Source organism: Mycteria americana, chromosome 1, assembly GCF_035582795.1.
Source record: "Mycteria americana isolate JAX WOST 10 ecotype Jacksonville Zoo and Gardens chromosome 1, USCA_MyAme_1.0, whole genome shotgun sequence".
Classification (NCBI taxonomy): domain Eukaryota; kingdom Metazoa; phylum Chordata; class Aves; order Ciconiiformes; family Ciconiidae; genus Mycteria; species Mycteria americana.
In genome coordinates, this window is record NC_134365.1 from 16,383,469 (window position 1) to 16,403,112 (window position 19,644).

The window sequence follows — 19,644 nt, forward strand, 5'->3', positions numbered from 1 at the left end:
ATTTTAGTTGCAAATACACTGGCTTAGTCAGAAAGATTTACTGCAGATCAAGAGCCCTGAGATTTATATAATTGAGACATTGAGCTCTTACTAGAAGAAGGATTCTAGGTCAGTGAATCAGCTGAGTTGCACTAAAAATTACTACATTTAGCATATTGGTACTCTTGTGTCTTTCCATCATAATTTTATGTTAAAAAGACAGGCTTGTATTTGTGTAGCAAATAAAAACAAAATATTACTGAATTGCCATTTAAAAAGTAGGGAAGAAAGGCTTCTGTGTCCTGTGTTTCATTTCAAAATTTCTGGAAGGATACATCCTCAAGTTGAATGTGTTGACAGGTGGTGTAGGTACTCTGAGGTTTGAACTGTTAATGGATTTCTCTGGTATAGCTATAATACTCATCCCTGTTTTTCTCCTGTTACTTGTCTGTAAGCTTTGGGTGGTTGTCCTAATGGGTGCTATACAAAATCTACAGGAGGATTTAATGTAAAATTTAAACTATAATGTAACTTACTGCTTTAATTTCTAATTTGAAGGTATAATGGTGGCTAGAGGACTCTTGGCAAACCCAGCTATGTTTGCAGGATACGAAGAGACACCGTTGAAGTGCATCCAGGACTGGGTTGACATTGCTCTTGAGCATGGAACTCCTTTTACGTGTTTTCACCACCACTTAATGTACATGATGGAACGGATAACTTCAAAACAAGAAAAAAAAGTTTTTAATGTTTTATCAAGTACCTCAGCAGTACTAGATTATCTGAGTGACCATTATGGTGTGTGATAACTGAAAGTATTTTAGTTCTATGTAAACTTGTATTTTGCAGTTGTCGATACATTGTTAAAGTTTTAATCGGGTTCCTAGTTTTTAGTCACATTCATATACTGCATAAGTATTTTCAACACAGCGTAACATTATGATCAGGGTGATACTTTATCTTTTTAGTATTTTTATGTCAGCATTTTTCACTTCAGAAAATATTCCAGATTCCACAAATGTGGAATTCTATTTACAATGCACTACTACACAGAGGATTGATTATTTTAAGACTCCAGTAATTTAATTTATTTTTTCACCAGACAATTGCTTACAGCAATATGTTTGCAAAACTAGGGCCTTTCTTACGTGAAACCTCCTAAAATCAGAAGGACTACTCATAAATAATACCAAGAATTTCAGACCAAAAGAATACACAGGGAGCAATTATAGAATTTTTTGCTTTAAGTGCCATAAGCTGTACTTTTAAATTTGAGTAGATTTTTTCAAACTTAAAGACTGTGAGGCCTTGAAGCCCAGCATAGTATCCTCTTTTAAATGTTCCTTATTAGGATTAGATGTTCCTTTTGCAGACTAAAACTTTCTCAACTTACTTACAACTCAGAAAAATTCCACATTTCATATCGTGAAAGAAACCTGGAATAGATAAATGATGACAGAAAGAAGGAAAGAGTAAAATGAAGAGATGGTTTAAACTAAGTACAAACTTAGCTGAATCTAAAATAAAAGACTTGAAAGTTCAATCTAACTAAATTCAGTTTTGTTTATCTACTGTATAATAATTATATAAAAGATTAAATCCCTGTCGTCTATCAAACCAGAACTTTATAGGTCAAAGAAAAGCTGACAGATTCTCTCAGTGGGGCTTTTGCAGTCCTTTCTGCCTGCTGGCATGTTGCTTATCAAAGCATGACAGCCACTTGGCTTTGAATATTTGTATAGGAGGGAAATAGTGAAAATTAGAACAAGATAATAACTTTACACACCAGCTGCATTTGTTCTGCAAGGGAAATTTCACAAATCTGTGCAGTACAATTATTTGTAATCAAATAATTTGTTTTCTTTATATGTTTACACAGAAATTCATACCAGAAATTGCTTAGTATTCTGACTCTGATACTTCTGTGAATATACAACTGAATAGTTCTGAATTTTCTAAATAAATTCTTTGGGTTTGTATACAATTGTAACTTTTTTTTATTGCACTATAGACTATGACAACCTGGGGGAGGTGAGGTTGCTTTTGATGCTACTCCCCAAATCTTTTAATCGTTTAGATATCTAAATTCTCACAATTTTTTAAACGCAATGGCATAAAAGACTTGATAATTTTTCAGAGCGGATATGTCTGATTCAGGCATACAAACAAAAGTTTGAAAGGTGTGCCCTGAGTCATCAAGTCTAGTTCACTGTTTAAGACAGTGAAGTTACATAACTCTTCTGATATGGTCACCGTCCTGATGTGTTAACAAATGGAAAACCACAGACATGCTTTGCTATCTTAGGCTAATTGAGACAATCTCTACAACCTTTCTTGGTACAATAGATTCTCCATTTCTTCAGACAACTATTTTTTTTCACTCTTCAGGATTGTAATGTTTTCTTGACATTGGATGAGCACAATGATGTATAGCGTTCCAGGTAAAACCCCAGCAATGTCTTCTGCAGTTAATATTTCTCTTTCTAATGCCTCATTTTTCCTCAGCTAATACTCATAATGTAATTTATGAGCTCCCAGTTTTACAGCAAAAGTTCTTATTTCCCAACTGCATGACATTGTATTTTGTACTGCTGAATTTCCAGTCTCAAGTTCATCCAACTATAGTGTAATTCTCAATTCTCCTCGGTTCTGAGAATGCCTCTAGCCTTCGGCATCAAAATTAAAAAGTAAAACTATACAACTGAATTGTAGAAGAAAGGGATTCTTGAAAGTATTAACCAAGCCCTGTGTTAGCACTTTCTTAAGATTTTTATGGTTTGGCAAGCAACTATTACTTGCTGTGAACTGTCCCATTAGCCACAAGGAGCAGAGAAGAAAAAGTTATTTATTATAACCAAATAACACAAATACAGGGCTTTTTTTTTTTTTTAATAGTGGGGAAATTGAATTTTAGAGGACTTGAAATACCTTGACCTATTTAGGAACTGAATACTTGATGATTTTGAAGGCAGCAGTTGTTGTGCCTGTGTGAGATCAATCATAGAGATTTCTGCCTGAAGTACAAGACCTAGGTTGCTGTTAATATCGCTAGTAATTAAAGAGTGCTTGATCTGGCCGATTACACATCATAAAAGTCAGTGGAAATTTATCATCCCTTTTTGAGGGTGAAATGAATTGTACACCTTCTTCCCTTGTGAATTTTGTGCGCATCTGAACACACTTCACTGTGTTGACATAGAATAAACTGCAAAATTAAAGTCTTCAAATATACATAAATTGCTAAAGATGGGAGTTAGTCATTTAACTCCCAGTGTTGTTTTAGAATATGGTCATATTTCTCATTAGAAGCCATTTGAATATGGGAAAATTCCCACCTCCAGTTTAAAGCCACTAGATATATTCCTTCCCTGCATACGTTACTTGTAACATCACCAGGTACTCAGTCTTCCTATTTTCTAATTTTCAAGTTTTTAAGTTACTCTGCAAGTAATGTAACATACAAAGCTTTGTTTCCTATTTTAGGTCCTTTGCCTCCTGTAACTGATCCAGCTCTTTATGTTAAGCCACCCTGCACAACAATGCCATATTCTCATAATACCTGTACTTTCTTGCAGCTTTTACCCTGCTGCAGTAACCCCAGCTCCCTTGTGCAGCCTGTAGAATCCCATTTTCTCTATTCCCTACCGTTGTTTCTTAGGTCTCTTCTCTGTCTTGGGGTGATAGTTGGGCAAATGCAGTGTGTGATGATGAGACAGCTGTCATACAACCCAAACTAGAATGGAATGAGTTTGAACTTTCTCTTTGCCTTTCTTTCAGCAGAGAATTAGTCAGATTTCTGTCCTCTAACCAGCTGCTAATACACAGGCATTTCATATTTCTACTGAATACTTTGTCACCTTACTGGTGGGAGAGGAAAGGGTTTTTTCTAACTGTAATGATTTAAGGTTCATGAGTTTTTTTCCTAAAGCAGCCAGCCATTATCTATATTGTCTGGCATCATATTTATCACACTGGTTCACTGTAAGATAGGCCGCCTTAGATCAACAACCCAGACTTCTACAACTTCAGTTAGAAGAATACCTTCCAGGAGTGGCAGAGAGCACTCAACAGGAGAAGGGAGGTCTCACAGATGTTTGCAGGAGGCTCCTCTCTGTTCCTCCCATCTCATTCCAGGTTGGTGGGGAACATGCAGCAGCTGCAGTGGAAGTGCACAGCAGTCACTACAGAGTGAGTCTGTCTGAGATCTTTCGAAGCCCCTGAAGTGAAAAAGCAGACTCAGAGTCTCGGAGTCTGCACAGCGGGGATGTGCAAATATAGTCCTACCAGCATGAAGCTAGAGTACTGGGAGGGCAGCTTACAGTGCTAGTAAGATGTGAGTAAGCAAGTGAGTAAGGAAACTGCTCTGGAATTAAAGGAGAGAAAGTCTTTAATAACATTTTAACAGCTTCATTAAAGTATAATGGCTGTAGGCCAATAGCTAAAGTGTAGTAACCAGGACACACTAAGAGGTTATGTTTTGTCTACGCTGCTGATTAAATATGTTTATGAAAACATGTTAGAAATACTTCTTAAAACCCAGGCTGTTTCCACTGTGTAGATTGGATTGAAATGGCTGGTTGTATCACTCTCCAATATTTGTTATGCATAAACAATTATTTGGGATGTAACCTTTCATCCAGACATTGCTTGGCAGCAGCTAGGAAAATGTTAACACACTGGCTCCATCCCCAGGCCACAGACCTGGTAAATTTTAAATGTAAACAATTTCAGATTGTGAGCAGCTGCAAACAACTCTGCTCAAAACCACTTATGCAAGAACTTCCTACCGCATTTCAGTTCTAATGGATTAGGGTAACAAAGAACTACTGTCTCGTTTTGATGGAAATTAATTGAGACAGAATTCCCAAAAGGAGGTAGCTGTGTCAAGAGGGCTGGTGATGCCCAGCTAGACAAGGTAACCTCTCCCACCAGCAGGACCTCAGGATCTGTTAGGGCTGCAGGCAAGTCAATAAGCTGCTGAGTGGGCCCTGGCCTGACCTAACTGAACAGGATGCGGAAAACTCCTGGATGTGACATGAGAAATTGCTGAATGGGACATGCAACAGTGTGAGAAGCTGGCAAAAGCTGCAGATAGTGCTGGGAGGGATGGCTGCATTTCACCAGTGGTTAAGGGGAAGTTATGTGAAAAACAACTACACAGATAACTGGAAAGTAGTTTTGAGGGTCCTTTCAGAACTAGAAACTTGCAGGACCAAGAGTGCCCGATAACCGTATCAGTACCTTAGTAACACCATGTAAGGCCAAGACTGCCCAAGTAACGGTGTTAGAAATACTGGATGTGGGTACAGATACAGCAAAACTAGGAACAACAGGAAAAAGTGATTAGGGGAGGGTTATGCAGGGGCAAAGAAGGGGAGTTACAAGGGTGGCAAAAGAGATGGTCAAGAAATGGGAAAATGGGTATGGAAATAATGTGCTTGGAGCCTTGCTGTGCTGATAAAAAGCACCACACAGGACAGAAGGATAGAACAGGATTTCCTGAAGGAATATTGTTTTGAGGTCCAAACAGGCCTGCTTGACAGTGTTTGAGACTGTTGTTTGGTTGTTATTTGTGGTGTCTTCATAAATACTGGGCCTATTTTGCTTGAGAAAACAGATTTACAGGATCTTAATACATTAAGGTAGTATAATATGTGGAGGGGGATGGACAGGTGGACACAGTATTTTAATTGAATGTCAGAAAATAATGAGCATGCTAGAGAGCAGAGTTGAAGTCCCCGATCAAGTAAGTTCAAGTCATGGAGCAGTGGGATGATCACAGCAAGATCCCACAGCAAAATGCTTACAACCATTCCCTAAATGTGAAAAAGAGACTAATTTTAAACCTTTCTCTACGTGTAGATCCCTGCATTTTCCAACAGAGGTGTGGTGCCTTAGTAAATTCACGCCTACCGTCAGACTCGGCTTTCCAGCTGCCCCACACAAACCTTTCAGCAGTCGTTGTTGCATGTCATCCCCCGGGCCCTCTGCCAGAGCCCGGGAAGCCGGGGCGCTAGGCAAGGATGGCCGCCGGGGAGGGGGTAAGATGGCGGGGAGCCCCCAGCTCCACCGGGGTGGGACCAGAGGGGACCCTCCCCTCCCCTCCCCTCCCCTCCCCTCCCCTCCCCTCCCCTCCCCTCCCCTCCCCTCCCGCCTGCCCGCACCGTTCCCCAGCTGGGACGGCGGCCACTTCCGCCCCGGCCCGGGCCCCGGCTTCCCGCCCCCCACCTGCGGCCGTCGTGTCACTCAGCCCCGGCCCGGCCTACATCCTCCGAGCAGGGCGGAGTCCGCCAACGCCACCGCCCCTCAGCGCCGGCGGGAAGGACCGGCTCGCTCGCTCGCTCCCAGCCCTGTCCCGCTCGGCCGGGCAAGGCCCCGCTCCCCGCTCTTTGGAGAGCGGCTCGCCGCCATCAGGCTCAGCCGGGCGCCGGTGCGGAGGAGGTTGCGAAAGCCGAGCGGCCATGAGGGGGGGATGGGACGGGCCCGGGGCGGGCCCCAGGCCTCCCCGCCTGTGCAGGGGGGAGCGGGGGCGGTGGGCAGCGCTTAGGGGTTGGAGGCGGGGTGGCGGGAGGGAGCCGTCGGCCTGCGGCACAGGTGGGGCTGCGGTCTCCTCATGGGGGGCTGCCGCCGGCGGGCCCTGCCCTGCCCGCCGAGCTGGGCGCAGTGGCGGCGGTGAGGTCCCAGTCCCCACCTCCCTCCCCCGGCGGACGAGCTCTGCGCTAGGGGCTGTTTCGGGAAGGGAAGTCAGTACAGAGGGACATCCCCCCCCCCCCCCCCCATCTGGAGCTGCCGTTAAGTTACTTAGAAGTACTTCCCTTCGAAACTCCGTGGCCCAGCGCGAGGCAGCCTGGGCCCGGCGGGGCTGCCGGAGCCGCCGTGGCAATGGGGCCGCCGGCTGGGGTGTCGCGGGCCCGCCTGAGCCGCTCCTTCTTCCGCAGGCCTTGCCGGGACGATGACTTTCCAGTGGACGGCAGTTGCCACCATTCTGTACGGTGAAATAGCAGTAATTCTCGTGCTCTGCCTGCCGTTTATTTCTCCGCTGAGGTAGGACTTCGGTGTGCTGGACAACCCCAGCTCTGTCTTCTCACTGGTTTGGGTTTATTTTACATTTTGTTTTTATGAACACAGAGTTCTGCATTTTAAACTGGCAGTGGACTAAGCTGAAGGAATACTGTTAGGGACTTGAGCGTCAGGAGTTTCAAGAATCATAAGCCTCTTTTAAGGAGCTTTATGTTTACTTTACACACACTGCTGATTCATCTGAGCAGCAGTTGGGGTTCTCAGGATGAGCCCCATTGCTTTGCTTCAGCAAGTGGGATGTCATTTCCCAGTCTGCTCTTGGGGCTTTTTGGAGTAGCCAGCACCCAGGAGGTCGTCTGGCTTCCCTTGCTATGAGCTCAGTAAGAAATGAGAGGACGGTGCAGCCTTTTCAGGAGTTGTTTGTCAAGTTTGTGAGGAGCAGCTTTACAACGTTTTGGTGTGCTCTAGGCATTGTGGGTGCTGAACCGATAAGAGACATCTGATATTTAAAGCTAACCGCATACAGCATGTGTAAAGGCTGTAAGAAATTTGTAATCATTTGTTTTAAAAAATGCAGACTTCAGCTTGCTGCAAAAGGTTCAGGACTACTGAAATAAAGGCCTCTATAAACTTATAAATAGATTAACAAAATAATAACACTTCTGGAATGCAACACAAACGTTAAGAAAAATAATTAATTCTTGTAAAATAAATGCCCTTAGTAAGGGAAAGAAACAAAATGTGTTAATTTTATTGTATGCAAAGACCTAGCTTACAACCTTATCTTAAGACTTAAGCCTGTAAGTAGCTCTTCAAATTTGGTAATGTAATTTTTATTTCTTTATAAGAAATAAAGCAAGCTAGCTTCTCTACAAGAAGCAAGAGAAACAGAGTTATGATTTCTTTCCAGAATATCAGTAACCCTCAAAAAAAAGTAGGATAAAATCTTAAAGCTTTTAAAAAAAAAATTGCCTCTGTCTGTGTTGTGTAAAAACTGTTATATGTTTGTTTTCTGCATTTTTAGATATATTTAGAATGAAGAATGCAGCTTTTACTGTAATATGTTAAGGAACAAAACCTAAACCAAAATGCTGCAGTGTGGAGAGTCTAAATTTAACTACTTAAATCTGTGGGAGAATTGTCTAAATGGTTGGATCATCCACAGCTGATACCAATGATTAGTCATGTTTCCTCAACTTCAGAAGTTGAAACTGTTCTAAAATCTAATTTAACCTCTGATTTTTTTACAAGCTGGCTTGTGAGGAGTTTAGCATTTCAACATAGATTGAGTTCTCGTATTTTCTGTTGTTTTCCAATCAAAAGTGCAACTGTATGTAAGAAGGGAGAAGTATTATGGGAGTTGTAATCATCAGATTATTAATGGCTTATGTGAGGAAACCAGCTGCAAGAATTTCTGCAGGCTGATGACACATGCACAGTACATTGGGAGTATTGAAATAGGTTTCACTTATGACATAAATAGGGCTTGAATCCAGTCTTTGTGGCTGAAAAGCAAATTCATAACCTGCAGTGTTACCAAAATTTATTCAAACATTAAACACAGTGCTTTTAATTATATACAAAGGATAGATTTTTGCCCTTGGTTTGTAGCATTCAGCTATTCCTTTGAACAGTGGTTTCTGAAAGAGTGAAATAGCCTTATCCTTTATGTGACATGTTCAATTATCTTGTTAACAAAACTGTCACAGGAATCTTGTGGTTAAAGATTAGATTTAGCTGCTGTGACAGTACCAGAGGGCAGCAGCTCTGCCTTGTGCATCTTAGTGACCAGGGAGCTGATTCTGTCAGAGTGGTAAAGCATGCATGATTAAAGACAGACGTGAAACTGCTGTTCTTTAAAATTTTGATTTACTCGCTTGTCACTCATCAAACATTGTTTGCCTCTTTTGTGCCTGCACGTTTTTTGGATAATGAACTCATTTTCAAATTTGCTAACAAGCTTTTAAGTTCCTGGGGAATAAGTAAATTGACAATGTAAAAATGCAAGTACGCAAAAAGACAGAACTGTACTGCCAAGTGTGGTACACGAATAGTGGTGGCCAGTATTATAATTTGGGAGGATTATATTTATGTGACTTCTGTCTAATTTAAATTAGGTTCATAGTAGGTTGGAAGCTGCTTTGTTGAAGGACAAATTTTAACAGTGTCTTGGTTTTGGCTGGGATAGTTAATTTTCTTTCTAGTAGTTGGTATAGCGCTGTGTTTTGGATTTAGCATGAGAATAATGTTGGTAACACACTGACATGTTAGTTGTTGCTAAGTAGTGCTTACACTAGTCAAGGACTTTTCAGCTTCCCATGCTCTGTGCGGGGCACAAGAAACTGGGAGGGAGCACAGCCAAGATAGTTGATCTGAACTGGCCAAAGGGCTATTCCATACCATATGGTGTCCTGCTCAGTATATAAAGTGGGGGGAGTTGGCCGGGGGGCAGCAATTGCTGCTCAGGAACAGGATGGGCATCAGTCAGCAGGCGGTGAGTGGTTGTATCACTTGGGGTTTATTGTTTTTCCCTGGGTTTTGCTCCCCTCTCTCTCTCTCGCTGTTTTCCTTTTCATTACAATTTTTTATTATTATTTTTTTATTTTATTTCAATCATTAAACTGTTCTTATCTCAGTCCATGGTTTTCTAACTTTTGCTCTTCAGATTCTCTCCCCCATCCCAGCGGGGGGCGGGGGGGCGCTGGTGAGCAAGTGGCTGTGTGGTGCTTAGTTGCTGACTGAAGCTAAACCATGACAAACACTCTCTGGAAAATGTAAATACTCTTAGCAAAAGTTGGAGATTTTACCTGATATAATCAGGTGGTGACTAGCATGCCTGTGTTACATCCCTAATGGCATAACTAGGTATTACTTCATTTATGCAGTAGCACTGATTCTAACCTGCAGCAAAGGACAAGTAGCTGCTTTGTGGTTGTCTCTTGTGGGTTTCAGTTCATTTGAGCACATCAGATGTTCTTCATTTGTGCTGCAAGTGTGTATTCTTGCAGAGCCCTCCATGTAGTAATATTGAATAGGCAATTGATTGTTTAAACAAAAAAAAAAGGTCTTCACCACTATTGGGCCTCTGAAGTTGCTTCCTTAGCCAACAAATTTATGCTCTTGAAAGGAGTTTTAACACTTGACAAAATATAAACATGAGACTTGTCCTTTTGTTGTCATTTGCAAGTTAGGATGTAATAACAATTCTTGTACTTTATAATTATACAGATTCATCAATGTAAAAGATAAGCCTTCTGAAGAAAGATGGTAGAGACGATCTTAATTTGTGGAGGGTTTTTATTTTATTTGGCAACAAGGAGTATAAGTGGGTAGAAATAAAAATGATGGAATGGCTTTTACAGTCTTTACCCCATCCCTGAGTTTATTGTAGTCAGGACCAAACACAAAGTAATGCTAGCCAAAGTAAAAGCTAAAATAAAACATATCTGGAGAGTACCTGCTATCATGTGAGAAGTTTTCAAGTTGAACCAACTGTCTTCGTCTGTATTGACAAGAAATAAAAGAGACAAGCAAGTTGTGTTGTTGGAAAAGTTACATACACCTAAATTGTACTGCAATTAAAGCAGCTGTTTAGAGACTTTACATAAGTCTCATATCAATAACAAGGCTCTCTTCTGTGAGGTTATTATGCTCTTCTTTTAGTGTTTAATTATTTTTGAATAACACAATGCTATTTTACAGATGGCAGAAGATTTTTATGATTCCTCTATGGAGCAAAGTGGCAGTTTTTTGGAACAAGATGTTCCTTACAATAATAGTTTTACTGATCGTCTTGTTTCTTGGTAAGTGTTAAATAATTTCTTAGCAAATGGGGAAAAAAACACTGGTATATGGAGTTCATGGCAGTAGATTAATTGAAAGGATTCAAGCCTAATGTAAATCAGCTAATTTGTTTAAAATTATACAATAGAATGGAAGAGGAGAGGGCTCTTACTGCATCTGTGTTGGAAATCCCAGTGCAATAGTAATATAGTAGTGAATGAGGAGGAAAGATGGAGCTTGGTCTAGGCTGCTGCTTGGTTTCACTTTCTAACACACGTAAATGAACTTGAAATGTTTGATACCCGAATTTGGCTGAGCTGCTTGATATGCAGTAGATGGCGCTCTTTCTCTTGGTTGCTGTTGAAATAGAAGACCAGAAGAATATATCAAAGCACTGGGCTATTGGAGTACTTTTGCTCAGCACAGATACAAACCAGCTGTTGGCTACATTTGTTATGAGTAGATCCTAAGGTCTATCAAGTAGGAGTAAAGCTTTAGTGAAACTGGAGCTTGAATGATGACCATATGTCTGACTGATTTCATTTAATGTCTGTCCTGACTGCCTTGTGTGGTAAGTATCTCCTGTACTTCATTGATGGAAATAGTTCTCCTGTGTTTCAGTGATAGAAGTTGTTCTTCTCCGTGGATAAAAGAGAAGTGTTTCAAGTGCCTTACAATGAAAATGCTATTTAATTCCAAGCTACTTAAAATACAAAGAAAAAATACATGGTTTTGTTGTCTGCTTAGAGAAACATGCAGATGCACTAGATATATAACAAAGTCAGACTAGACTGCAATACTATATTCCTAATATTAAAAAAATACTGGAAATGCAAATAAACTTTTTTTTAGATGGTCTTTAGTATTATCTTTATAAGTAGGTCTGTCAGTAAATGGCTTAAGATTGAGAACAGATGGATTTAATTTCTTCTCCTTGAAAACCACTTGAAAATTTTGACCAAAGTTTGCTTTTGAGTTGGTGATGTTTATTGATTTTGTGGAAAGATAGATTTGGGCTAAAGTAAAGCAGTGACGAGGTGCTTGCCCCATAGCATAAGATGATAGGTTACTCCAGGACTAGAATCTTCCCATAGCACAGGTACATGGACTTTTGTTTCGTCTTAGTCTTCATTGTGTTGTTTGAAGTTTCACTTCAAGTCTTTTTTTTTTCTCTCTAAGTAATTTATGAATGTAAGAGACATTCCTAAGTGATGTAACTCTCGTGTGCTTTTCTGTGGAGTTGATTTTGTCTGCTTAGAGAAATGCAGCAGCAGTTTAATAACACATGGCCAAAATATTCTGCAAGAATTGATGATGTGTTATGAAATGTGTATTTTTGTTGATGTGCAGGAGGAGATTTTAGGTGCTCTATTGGCCTTAAGTATGTATGATGACCTTAAGTTTACAGATTGTAATATGAACTCTTAACTGGGTTAACTTTTCTTGTTATGTAGACGTAAGTCCTAATTAATTATTTTGTCCTTTGAAAAGTGTTGGCAGTGTATTGGCCCTTCTGCAGAACCCTCAGGAGTATATGATGGATGAAAGGAAGCTGAAAGATGGATGAAAGGCAGATGAAAGAAAGCTGAGGTGTAGCTTACCCTCTCTGTTCTGTTTATGTTCAACACTGTCTTACTACAGTATTCTTGTTTTGATGGATGTTAGAAATCATTTTTTCCTTCTCTGATTCAAGCGTAAAGTAGATGCTTCTGTCATTACTAAAATACATGCTTATCTAACAAATTCCAGATGAGGCAAATACTTCAGAAGGCATCTCTTCTTTTTTCCTTCTCTTCCTGTTTTCTCACTCTTTGTCCACTGGCTGGATTTTAATTCAGTTGTCAGCAGTGACATTTAGACACTGTCTGTAGGGTCTCTGGTAGCATTTGTAGGATGTGTTGCTTTGGCCTGAACCCTGGTGGCTAGGTGCAAGTGTCAGAAATGACTGTTCAAGCATGTTTTGGGCAATGGTTTGGCAATCTCTGAAAATATATCATATCGCTTCAGAGATCTTTCAAGACCTATCTTTAAAATGTATGGATAACATAAGTGATGTCACTGTTTGTCCTATGCCTGTTTGCTGAGCAGAAAGTCCAAATACATATTTCTAGTACTATGTCTGGTTTATCATACGTGCATACCCACAGATGTGAATAAGAACAAACTGTTTTTGTTTGTAGATGCTGTTAGAGAAGTTAAGAAGTACTCGGCCGTTCATGTGAATGAGAAGGCTGCAAATATCAATACCAATGCATTTGATCATATTCAGATGAAACTCTTCCGATCGCAAAGAAACCTCTATCTCTCAGGTTTTTCCTTATTTCTTTGGCTGTAAGTATAACATTTTTCTGATTTCTACGTAGCATGTTTCTTACAGGAACTATCACGCAAAGTAATGCAACTATAAAAAAGATCGGAAGGCCGATTTCAAGAGATTAAAGAATTAAGTGTGAGCAAATTTGCTATGAGGCAAGTAAGATCAGGGAGAATAATATCTTACAAATGTTTGAAGATTTGAAGGATATGTGAGCAACACATACAAAGAAACATTTTGAATGTTTGAGAAAACATGTATTTTGCAGGAGAAGTGTCTTCAGGGAATACTCATTTCCTTCCTTAAACTTATGCTCTATGTTTGTTTTGAACATGGAAAACTAGAATTAAAAAAAATCTCAAACTAAAGTATTGTTAAAATAATCTCAATATGTTACAAGAAGGTATTATTGCATCCTGCTGTGTTAAGAAGCAAAGCTTGAGTCTGACTTGAACCACTTCATCTAAAGCTCAAAGTTAGGAATTGTAGGATAATGTTCTGCCTTCCAAGGAAAGTTTCAGATATTATTTCAGATCAAGCACTTTCTGGCAACTGGCCTACTATGATATTATTATCTTAAGTGCGGTATCCCTTTCAGGATGTTTAGACACAGCTAATAAAACAGGGTAAGGGAAAGGACAGTTCTGAACTGCCCAGCAGTAGCAGTCAAGGCTATCTGTGAATCTTCACAGTAGCCACAACAACCTACAGATCTTCTTAGTTGGGCAAGGAGCACATGAACTAATTGGACACAGATAATGTAAATGAATGGCAACAGACATGTTGGTCAGATGATTTCCTATTTGTACATTTTTATGGTGACACTGGGCAAAGAATGCTGGCCCTCTTCTGAATTTCTTCAGTGAGCTGCTTGACATTGGCTAGATATGCAAGAGGAACACAGAACAAGGAAATGCCTGGAATCAGAGACTTCTGACAAAATTCTTCCTCTTGGAGTGATGTATGGCCATTTTAGCTGATCATTGAGGAGCATTCCACATAAAGAAGTGTCAAGGAAAAATTTGTACAAAACTTGAGCAGGGAGACTTTGGACAAAACAAAGGTGGCTGTAGCCTTGCACAATAGTGATAGGAATGAATCATGTTCTTTTTCTTTCTTCAGAAAGGTTAAGTAAATCTGCACAAATAATGTTTGTGATCTCTGCTCCAAGAGAGGAATAGCTGGATTGTGTCCTACACTGGAGTTGGAAGCTGGTCCCTCAGGATCCTACTCCCACTCGGCTTTCAAGGAAGAAAACTTGTCAGGTGGCCCTAATAGATTTTACTGTGGATAAAAGTTCTGCTCTTGAAGAGGTTTGCTTAAGGCCTTTATTTGGGCTACTGGCCTTTCACCAAGATTTAGAAGAAATAAATGCTCCTACAATAGTGGCTAGATCAAAGGACTTTTTTTAGTAGACCTATTTTGCTTATCTGTTAAACAGGCATAATGTCTGTCAGAGAAGGAAAAAAAGGTGTTCCTTGGGTTGCCTCATCCTACACTGCTACTACCATCACCCAACCAAGTTAAGACCACATGTAGGTGTGAATGGGTACTTGGATGCCCCTGGTTCATTCTTTGGGTCGGTTTTGATTCGTTTTAGCACATCAGTCTTGTGGATGGAGTGAGAGTGCACTTCACTTGTAAGAGAGAAGCAAAAATATACTTCATTGATATAGAACAGTGATTTAACAAGACTCGATGGCAAGGTACACTTGATTATTTACTGCATAGAGGACAAGGTCAGATGAAATTGTCAGGGAGACCCTTCCATTGAGTCATGAGGTTCAGAAAAGGATCCCCTTGCTTTCTAAACTCCTTCTCAGAGAGGAGTCTAGGTGCAGCCAATCCTCATCCCAGACTTGGTCAATGGTTTATGTCTAAAGGATTATATATGTGCAATCAATCCTTTATATCACTTAGCAAGCTAAACTTTGAAATCTTACCTATTAGTCACTTACTGAGGATCTGTTGCGGCAAGGAATCTCTCAACCTCAAGGAGTAACCTTGAAAGACATCCCTACTCGAGGGGAGATCCTGGTGTGCAGCCTGCTGCCATGCAGGAGAGCTCAAAGGGTTCTTGGGCTGCTCACTATTTATGGGGGTAAGATGATGGACTCATAGTCACATTTGCATGCCGACCACAGGTTTTAGTTTCTCTAGTGGGCACATTGTACAATAGCCCTAGGCTATTGTGTTATTATCTGTCTCCTGAATCCACTTTGAGCCGGATGCAGCCATCATGACCAGGTGCATCCATTATGACCACCACTGGTGGTTATCACCCCAGCAGGGTTACAGGAGATAAAGGTTGGGGGTGGGGAAAGCACACTGTCACCATCAGCCAACAGGAGAATTCCAGAGGAGTGGTAGATGATGATTCCCAAGGTGGAGGAGGCTGGAAGCTTGTCACTTCTGGCAACACAACAAAAGTGTTTTTCCATCTGTTGTTCAGCAATTGCAGCACACTGGGTACAAGTGAGGAAAATGACCTCTTATCAGTGGAGGTATTAGGGTCAGCTGAGCCTTCGTCCACCAGTTGTCTGCGCAGAAAAGAGAAGGGTCATAGTTACCAGAGACTGTCCCCTAGGCGGGATAGAGGCACCCATCTGCTAATCTGACTTCATGTCTTGGGAGATGTGGAGAGCCTGCCAAGGCTCGTCTGGCCCCCTATTACCCCGTGCTGAGCCAGAGAGGGATGAGAAGGGCTGAAAACAAAAGGAAAGCTAAAGAAAACATGGGCCCACTGCTCAGTGGGGCAGGGGACCAAATGACAAAGGATATGGAAAAGACTGAGACATTGAGTGTCTCATTACAAACCTTACATTACATTGTTTCTTACTGGTAAGGTCTGCTGTTTGGCCTCCCAATTCTCTGAGCATTATAGGACAGTCGGTGGGGAATGTAACGTTACCCACAGTAGCGGAAGATGCAGCTAGGGAGTACTTAAGCAGGTTGGGCATCTACAAGTCCGTGACATCCTACGATGGGATGCATCCTTGCATGCAGAAGGAGTTGGCCAATGTCATTGCAAGGCCATGCTCTGTCATCTTTGAAGGATCATGGTGATCAGGGGAGAGGATCCTGGTGACTGCAAAAAGGCAAACATTGCACCTGTCTTGAAGAGGACAAAAAGCAGGATGTAGGGAACTAGAGACTAATCAGCCTCACCTCCCTGGAAAGGTTACAGAGCAAATCTTACTCAAAGCCATTTCCAGGGACATGAAGGATACAATTACTTGGAACAGCCAGCACTGATTTACTGAGGGGAGATCACGCCTGATCACCCCTGTTGCCTTCTGCAATGAGATGACTGGCTGTGTGGATAAAGGGCAGAGCAGTGGATGTTGTGTGCTGTTAGCAAGGCCTTTGGCATAGTCTCTTGTGGTATCCTGATAGCCTAACTGTGGAGGGATATGGGCTGAAGAAGTAGAGGAAAAAGTGGGTGGAAAATTCCCTGGGCCTTTGGGCTCAAAGGGTGATAGTTAGTAATGCATATTCCAGCTGGTGCCCCTCAGGGATTGGTACTGGCCTCAATATTGTTTAATGTCCGTATAAACAACCTGGATGATGGGATTGAATGTGCTCACAGCAAGTTTGCAGACAGTACCAAATCAGAGCGGTTGATATCTTGGAGGGCAGGGCTGCTGTTCAGAGCGAGCTAGACAGGTTGGAGATATGTGCTGCCAGAAATCTCATGAAGTTCAACAAAGGCGAATGCAAAGTCTGTCCTCTTATAGGATAACCACGTACAGCATCCAGGCTGGGCATTGACTGACTGGCTGGCTGGGTAGAAAGCAGTTTTGCAGAAAAGGACCTGGGAATCCTGGTAGACAGCCAATCATGTGTTGAGCTGTAATAGCAAGGGTGTAGCCAGCAGGTCAAGAGAAGTGGTTATTCACCTCTGTCTGGCACATGTGGTACTGCAGCTGCAGGACCGTGTCCAGTTTTGACTCTGCAAAACACTGGAGTACTGCAGCGGGGTACCAAGAAGGTTGGGGTCCGAAACACATGACCTGTGAGGAGAGGATGAGGGAGCTTGGCTTCAGCCAGAAAAAGAGACACTGAAGAGGAGATCCTATTGTTTTCTACAGCCATCTAGTGACAGGAGGTAGAGAAGATGGGGCCAGCTCTTCTCAGTGGATCCACACAGGAATAACAAGAGGCAACAGGCCAGGAACCTGGGAAATTCTAACTTGTAGAAAAAGTACTTTTACCACTATCAAGAGCGGTCAAACAACTGGAACAAGGACCCTGAAAGACGGTGGAATCTCCATCACTGGAGACAGTGGGAACTCAACTGGACAAGCCTCTGAGCAATCTGCTCTACCTGTCCCTGCTTTGGGCAGGAGCTTGGACAGGATGACATCTGGAAGTCCCTTTCAACCTATGTGATTCTCTTTTAGTAATCATGTTTTACTGACTCCTGACTGCTGCATCTATAAATGAATAAGCAATGGTAAAACATACCAACCCTTGGAAAAGCAGTGATACAGGGACCTTAACTTTTTTATTAAAACCAAAAAAGTAAGAAAATGAGCTTTCAATGAGAAAGCAGGGAGGAGGGCTTACCTTGAAAGCCAAAAGGTCTATTAATACGCTTTCAGTTATGAGAAAGCCAATTACTTGGATTTTCAAATATCTTTTGAAGAGATAGTTATATTACAGGAATTAATTTAATTCAATGTTGCTTTGGCCTTTCCTTGATTTAGCAACATATTGCTTCAAAAGACTTCAAGATGAATAATGAAAGTAGTGATGCAAAGAGGCAATCACTAGATCAAATCAAGGGAAGTATTTGCAAAGATTAGATCGAGGTGCCATGAGTGCTGACATTCATGCATGTTCTGATTTATACAGTATTGGCAGAGTACTTTGAAGATTGATATGCTCACATTGCTAATTTTATTCTTGTAAGCCCTTTTATAAAGTTGTGGGTTTTGTTTGGGTTTTTTTTTCCATTGTACTCATTACCATAACATGTTGCTTGGGTCTTGTATTCAGAGATCCATCCTACTTAAAACACTAGGTCATGTAAGAGTTTTTCAGCCTTTAAGCATGTCTCTGACCCCTTAAAGGCTGTGGGGGTTTGGGAGGAGGGAGATTCTGCATCAGGTAGAAATCAGATTTTTTGATGGATGAAAATCTTTTCAGTCTCTTACTTTACTACTATTTATCATCGAAGAGCCTGGATGTTTCCCTTCAGGTGCTTAAACAGTCCTCTTGTGGTTTTGTTTTCACATCTAACGCAGAGAGAGAGAGAAAAGGGGTTGTTTTGGGTTTGTTTGTTTTTTAATTTGTGCTGTGAATTACTGTGCTGTTCACTGTGTTTTTTCACCAGTGTATTGAGACGTACTGTTACCCTTCTTACTCAGTTGGCAAAAGGGATGGCATCTCATGCAGCTCTGGAAACACAAGTAAATGATGCTACTGAAGCAGCCAAAAAATACCTGGCTGAGAATGAAAGGCTGCAGGAGGTATCTTTGAACTTTTTTAGTTATTTCCTTATACAGCAAGTAGTTAGTACAAAATACTCTGGGGACGGTTTGCTACTGAATAATGTTCATTCATTTTTTTCTTCTGGTGGAAAAAGGAAGAGCAATGTTCTTAAAATATGTAATTCAGAATACCAAATACAAATTTCAGTAGCATTTTATTAACAAAGGAAACTATAGTAATCCAAATAAATGAAGTTATGTCTTTCCAGTACAAATTTCATTGAAGTAGTATTATATTCTTAAATATCTCTTTGAATTTAATCATAGTGAAGTACAGGGAGACAATAATTTTATTCTTTTTTATCCTAAACAGTTGGCTGTTTAGATCAGGGCTATAGCAGTCCAGTACAGAGAAGCCTACAATATAGGTGTCCTTGTGCTGGCTGTTTCTTCTAAATAGGATTTGCTCCAGTCCTGAAATATCTTTTCTAACTTGTAAAATTGGTCTCTAGTATTTATTGTATTTTGTATTCTTGTATCTGTTTTTATGGTGGGTCAGCCAATTTCCTAATACCTTCCTTTCTCAGTAGGGCACTGCCGTAGTATTAATGAGGATATTACCAAAAATTTCTTACTTAAAAGAACCACCAATGGACCAAAGATATGTTATTTTTATGAGAATAATGGAGAAAGTTAAGCTATCATTCGTCTGTTGTGGTTCAATGTTGTGTTCAATGTACAGTTGTATGCAGGAAGTGAAGTCAGCAAAGATAGTAAAGATAAATGTATGAAATCTTTTCTCATAATTGGTTAGTTTGACTTCTGTTGGAAGAGACTGAACCGTAAGCTAGAGTGCAGATATCCAGGGTATGAAGGCTTTTACAGCAGTCTTCAGTCTGGCACATTGTCAAAACAAAACTCACTGCAGGTGTGCACAGGTTTCCTTCCAGTTTGTCTGGAGCAGTGTCTATAGTTACCAGCACTGTAATTTTTTTGTAATAAATCTTCAGACAAAGAGAACAGACTCCGGACAAAAAGTACGAGAAGGGGTGCAAAAAAAATCCAGTTGTTTGAGAGGTGTTGTAAAACAAGGATCACTAGAGTGTGTGTTAG

General features: G+C 40.9%; 1 protein-coding gene across 2 annotated transcripts in view; it reads left to right on the forward strand.

The window, feature by feature from the left end:
- DUS4L (dihydrouridine synthase 4 like) overlaps positions 1-19,644 on the forward strand; it is a 39,129-nt gene that overhangs the window by 7,306 nt on the left and 12,179 nt on the right. The window contains exons 7-10 of one of the 2 annotated variants that reach the window (XM_075491994.1): positions 6,918-7,023; positions 10,702-10,802; positions 12,963-13,113; positions 18,435-18,570. In XM_075491994.1, coding sequence (XP_075348109.1) covers positions 6,918-7,023; positions 10,702-10,802; positions 12,963-13,113; positions 18,435-18,570 — 494 coding nt within the window. Of the gene's footprint in view, positions 1-537; positions 2,753-6,917; positions 7,024-10,701; positions 10,803-12,962; positions 13,114-18,434; positions 18,571-19,644 lie in introns of those variants that run through there. The other variant, XM_075491991.1, reaches the window with a different exon arrangement.